The 6012-nt window shown below is 41.9% G+C and overlaps 1 protein-coding gene across 1 annotated transcript in view; it reads right to left on the reverse strand.

The window, feature by feature from the left end:
* Positions 1 to 2851: 2851 nt before the first annotated feature.
* Positions 2852 to 6012, reverse strand: part of MALRD1 (MAM and LDL receptor class A domain containing 1) — a 242556-nt gene continuing 239395 nt past the window's right edge. The window contains exons 33-34 of the mRNA XM_044425030.1: positions 4963 to 5028; positions 2852 to 2992 (exon numbers count right to left, since the gene is read on the reverse strand). Of these exons, the coding sequence (XP_044280965.1) occupies positions 2852 to 2992; positions 4963 to 5028 (207 nt within the window). The remainder of the gene's footprint in view (positions 2993 to 4962; positions 5029 to 6012) is intronic.

A 6012-nucleotide genomic window follows, 5' to 3' on the forward strand; every position in this document is an offset into this window, starting at 1 on the left:
GATCATTCCCTTCTCCCAAACCCCACTAAATGTTCGACATGGGCATAAGTTGCCCCTCCAGATGTTTTGGCCCACAGCTTCTCTTGTTCTTCACCACTGGCTATGCTAGCCAGGGTTTCTGGGGAGCTGGAGTGACAACTTGCTCATGCCTGGAGTAGAAAATTGGGATGGTTTTCTCAAATTCAGTTGTAGTCTGTTTCTGACGAGATTACAGCAATTGGACTGTCAAGCGTAAGGCAGTTGTAATTTTGGAAACAGAAGTGCATCTTTTGTTCTTTATGCAATAAGTGCATTGAAAAATGATTGCAGATGGGAGAGATGAAAGGCAGAAAGTGTCTATTATATTTCTTTTAAAAATGCTATCAAAATGCAAAAAAACTGAAGAAGATTTTAGGTAACAGTCCCACCTTGATGCAGGGAAAGTCCAGAAGAGCGACAGATCTCATTTCCTGCAACAGGAAGCAGTTATAAAAAGAGCACATTGAAAAATTCATTCAATTTCTGTATGAAATCGAATGGTTGTATAGGGATCTATTTTAAGTTGTCTCTTTGTACACTTTAGATATGGACCATTCAGCAGTAAAACAGGTAAATTAGGTTTAAGTAATGCCTTCATTGTTCATGTTTGATGACCACAGTTCAATTCTGCTCACATTGTGGGGGCACCGCTCAAAAGTAAAGGTTGCCAAATATTTGGGAATAGTTTAACACTGTCCAGACTGTGTGAAATTCTAAGCACACCTTATTATCTATTTATCCATCCATCCTATTTATATTCCACCCTTCCTAAGTGAAGGGTGGTGTACATGTTATGGTTTCTAGTCCTATCCTCAGAACAACCCTGTGAAGTACAGTTGGCTGTAAAAAAATGACTAGACCAAGGACATTCCATTCACTTCAGTGCTGACTGGGGATCTGAAGCTTTCCTAGTTAGACTACATTAAGCTGGCTTGTGAGAAGCACACATAAGAAAAGCCATGTTGGATCAGACCAAAGGTCCATCTAGTTGAGTGCTCCTTTCACAAACCAGCTGCCCACAGGATCCCTCGAGCAAGGTGAGTGAAAGACCCCTGCCTGTCCAAGTTCCTCGGTAACTGGTGTATGCAAATATGCCACCTCTGATAAAGAGGGCACTGAATAGCCAGCAAGGCTAGTAGCCACTGATGGCTTCCTCCTCCGTGAATATGTCCAATCCCCTTTTAAAACCACCCAAATTGGTGGTCATCACCACTTCCCATGGCAGCAAATTAACTATACATTGTGTGAAGAAGTACTTCCTTTTATCTGCCTTAAATCTCCCACCACTCAGCTTCATAATGTAGACTGATCATTGTCCCCAGCGAACAATGAAATGATACCAGTGCTGCAATTCTATGCTCAGGGAATTTGTACAATTGAATTCAGTAGGACTTACTTCTGAGTTGTATCACACCAATAGGATTACATTGTAAGAGCTACCAGAAGGTACCTGTGCTAGTCACTCGTAGCAAAACCATTTATATGAGGGAGTGGGGGAGTGAGTTCCCACCAAAAATGTTACTAGCTGAGAGAATCTTCCCGAATACAGGCACTGTGCAGGCGTAGGAACCTTATGTGTGATGCACAGAGACCACGAAGAACAGAAGGTACCTGAGTTAGTCACTTGTAGCAAAACCAAAGAGAATATTGTGAGTCTCACTTTCTGCATTTAATTGCATGAGGACCTTGCCACGTATAATTCTCTCTCACCTCCTCCATATCTACACATGCCTAATGTACTGTACAAAACCCTGAAGCTGCTCATGTTATCTGATGTATCTGATGAAAGCTTATGCCAGAAGAAAGGTGGTGAATCTTTAAGGTGCCACAAGACAGCAAGAGCTGGATCTGATCCTCTGTTTCACTGAAATGGCTTCTAGTTCCGTTGGCTCCTCACTGCAATGGCCAAAGCAAGGGGTGGGATCATGTGGCCCCTGCATTTGTGTTTGCTGGCACCATGGCATGTGGATCTGACAAAGTGAAGTATATGAATGAAACTTCTCAGGCATACATGAGAATTCAGCAGAAGGCTTTCCTCTGTGTTTCAAAGAAACTTTCAAGATCTAAGGCTTAGAACTGTAGACATTTTTTAGTCATCATTTTTCAATAAAGGCAGTGAAATTAGGATGTCAATAAAACCCCAATCCTGCTTTTGATTAAGTGTAACTTTTTCTTTATTAATCCACTGGAATTTGAACTGTTCAACCATGTAGCTGATTCAGAACTAAGTCACCAAGACTGTACCTTTCCAACATAAATATCATTTAGATACTGCTTTCATGTGGGTGGATGCTATTTTGAATAGAGTTATTTGTTGAACATAATTATTCTAATATGAAATTCATTCCATTTTCATTGAAGTGCCTAGCTCTATGGCATTATTCAATTTGATTTTAGAAACAGAAAAATACCACAGCAGATGCAGTTGCAAGGAGGATCTTTCCTATTTCTGTGCCGACCTCCAGTGAAATCTCACAGCGTTTCCCCGTTTCCTTCTGCAGATGTGCCATACAAAGGGTTGGCAAAGGAAGGCATTGTCATATCAGGACGACACGGAAGCTGGTGGCAGGGAAATGGAAATCAGGTGTTATGCCAGAACAAAATGCCAACTTGCAAAGCGATGTATAAATAAGAATATTCATTTGGGGGACACGTTTCAGGAGTTCTTCCTGTAAGTCATATTTGAATCAGGTCTGGACCAAGGCATTTTGCTGCCTGAGGTGGAAGAAGTGCAGAGCCCCCTCCCACCATTTCCTGTCAAAATCCAGCCAGACTGGCAGCTGAACCTACTTGAGTGCCACTGATGGAACAACCTCCTTCCTGCTCTGGTAGGTTAGCTTGGAGGGTGTGGAAAACCGGAGATGTGATGCAGCCAGCTCTGCCCGCTGCCTGCTGCACCTGATACCTTGGGCAGGTGTTTCTTTGGCCCTACACCTTCACAGCCCAAAAATATATCTGCAGAAGTCAGTTTCACCTGTAAAAGTCCACCATATTTATAACACTTCTCGGATTTTCAGGTAATATAAACAAATGGGAGGCCATTGTTTCTTTATGGCAACAATGGAGATAATTTAGGCTGAGAGACAGTAGGAATAATAATATTAAGTAGTACCCTCACCATTTTACAACTCCAAAGAAACCTCTAGTCGTTGCCGCTTATTGTATCATCATGTACCTCCTGTGCTGCTTCAGAGGCACAGCCAAGCCCTAACCAAGGGGTGCATATTTGGGGCTCCAAGGTCCCCACTGGAGAGACAGCAATCAGTATGTAATAAGTCACCCACAAGAGCTAACCCTTTCATTTTAGGGAAGCTTCTGTGTATGCACCGGGAGGCAATTCCAACAGGGAAATGAATAGGAACTGGCTTGCTTAGAAACATGAAGGCTGGACAGTCTGTGATCTGCATGTAGCATAGTTATATTTCCATATTTCATTATTAATAATAATATTAATACATTGCATTCATGCCCTACCTTTCCTCCTATTATAAAGCAGCATAGGAGGTTCTGTTCCTCTCCATTTTATCTTCACAACAACCCTGTGAATTAGGTCAAGCTGAGAGTCTCTGACTGGCCCAAAGTCACCCAGTGAGCTCCATGGCTGAGTCCCAGTCCAACATTATAACCACTATGGCACACTGGCTCCCTTATATACAATTTAAAAAATTAACATATTTGGTAACATGGGACATAGTTCTGCATCATAATAACTAAATCCTTAGTAAGATCCCTCGGTATGGAAGAAAAACTTACACTATGCACAGGAACATCAACCTCCAGGCAATGAATTCTCTGCGTTTAGTCATTCCAGGCAGTTTCTAAAGCAACTGCCTGGATGATAAGGACTGCTTTGCCTGCTGTACGCCTCTGAGAAGTCTAATGGACTGAACATCCCATGGACTTGGGCTGTCACAATACTTGTGGATAAATGAAAGGATTATGAATAAGGATTTAAATAATAATCATGATTTTTGGAAGGTGCTGGGATTTGTGCATTTTCCAAATGCTTTTTATACTAAGAAACAAAGAAGCAAACACACACCATGATCTTATCCTCCTTTTAAAATGCAATAGGATTAGATCCAGACTAAGTGGGTGTCATTGTCTCATTAAATTAACTGTAAAAGGCTTTAGTGGGAATGCAGTGTAACTAACAATCTGACTCCAACTGATGATCTTTAAACCATTTGCTGCAATGTCCACCAGTATCAAGATTTCAGCTGAAAACTGAACAACAAAACAGATCCTAGTCCTGTGCCTGGTAACTGAGAGTATGTACAAGTTATTGTTACATTGCATTTACCTCCAGCCATTTTCGTCTCGTGAAGAACGCAAAATGGCTTACAAGGTTCCCCTTCTCTCTGTTTTCATCCTCCCAACAATAACACTCCTGGGAGGAGGGTTAGCCTGAGAGTGAGTGCCTGGACCAACATCAGCCACTGAGCTCCATGGCTGACTAGGGACTGGAACCTGGTCCCTAAGGTCCCCCAGTCCAACACTCTAATGGCCATACTACACTGGCTCTTGTTTTGAAAACCGGTAAATGGATCCAAGGAGCCATGTGAGTCCCAAGTCTCTTCTACTCCTATTTCAACCCAAGTAAATGGCTCAAGAAAAGGGATACTCCTCTGGCATCAAACATTACCCAATGCCATACCAAAGATTACTGCTCTCTAGTACAAATGGGCTGTTTGTCACTCAGTTGCTAGGATTGTAAACTTAATCATAAATGCTTAATCTTTCCTCGCAGAGCAGCAAGTGAAACTGGGCCACTAGGTCCTGTAGCAAAGGCAAGGAAAACTTTGTATGCGAACCTCAAGAAAGGTTCAGTAAACAAACGATGTCTCCATTCACCAGTGGAGGAATGGAATCGTTTTCATCCTCTACTGCAGGGCACATGATTTTTCCAGAAAGCATTTTCAAAAGAGAACTATTCACACATACCTCCCGCTGTGCCTGCCATGGAGAAACACTGATCGGAACACCCAGGGGGGCAACGTACTCTGGAGACTACAAAAGAGACAAACATTAGCTGCAGGCCAGCGTTATTCAGCAGTGAACAAAACAACAGTATTGCCAGCTCTATCAATCCAAAAGCCTACAGGTTAAAAGAGAATGAAAGAAAGAAGGGGAAAGAAAAAGAAAATACTAATCTTGTAAACTGCCCAGGGAATCTGGTGGTTTTATCAGGACAGTGCCAGTAAAGCATCGTGGGCAATTGTAGGGACCAGGTCAACTTTGTGAATGCATATGCCACTAAGCTGGTGGCATTACCTTAAGCACTCAGACTTAATTTACTTTCCTTGTTGGAATTGTTTGTAATTGTGCCTTTAGGATTTCCTTTTTTAAAAATTCCCACCCATCCTGAACCCCTTTTCTCATTAGAATCACTTGCCAAGGGAGTTTGCTTTATCATTGTTCTGAGTTTATTAAAATTGACTATCCTAAGATCTAGCTTGGCTATGCATGGCTTTTGTTTCCTTTGGGATCAAGAATGCAAGTATGGTATGGTCACTTTCCCCCAGAGTTCCCATAACTGCCACTTTGTCCACTAGGTCTTCCGTGTTGCTTAGGATCACGTCAAGGATAACTGTTCCTCTAGTTCCTTCCTCCACTTTCTGTAGGAGGAAGTTATCAGCAACTGTTGGGAAATTTGGATAAATCCTGTCTGAAAAGCATTACTTCTGTGTGCTTTTGCAATTGTGGGATCAAATCCTGTCTTCCTTCTCAAAACCAAGCTGTCACTGTTTAAAATGGCATTCCCCACTTCTTTCTCTCACCTTTAGCTGTAAGCTACAGTACACAGGCCATTAAGTCCAAATTTACATTGTATACCTTCACAATGATTAAATAATCATTGTTGGAATTCAGTTTTACAAGGAAGTATCTTCCTAGCCCAGGGCTTCATGTGCCCTGGTCACTCAGAATGTTTAGTCTAGATAAGGGTCTGAGCTTATCATGAATAGTTTCTCAGTAGCTTGAATTTACATGTCT

The sequence above is a fragment of the Varanus komodoensis genome, unplaced genomic scaffold (genome assembly GCF_004798865.1).
Source record: "Varanus komodoensis strain SLA01 unplaced genomic scaffold, ASM479886v1 scaffold15, whole genome shotgun sequence".
In the NCBI taxonomy this organism is placed as follows: Eukaryota; Metazoa; Chordata; class Lepidosauria; order Squamata; family Varanidae; genus Varanus; species Varanus komodoensis.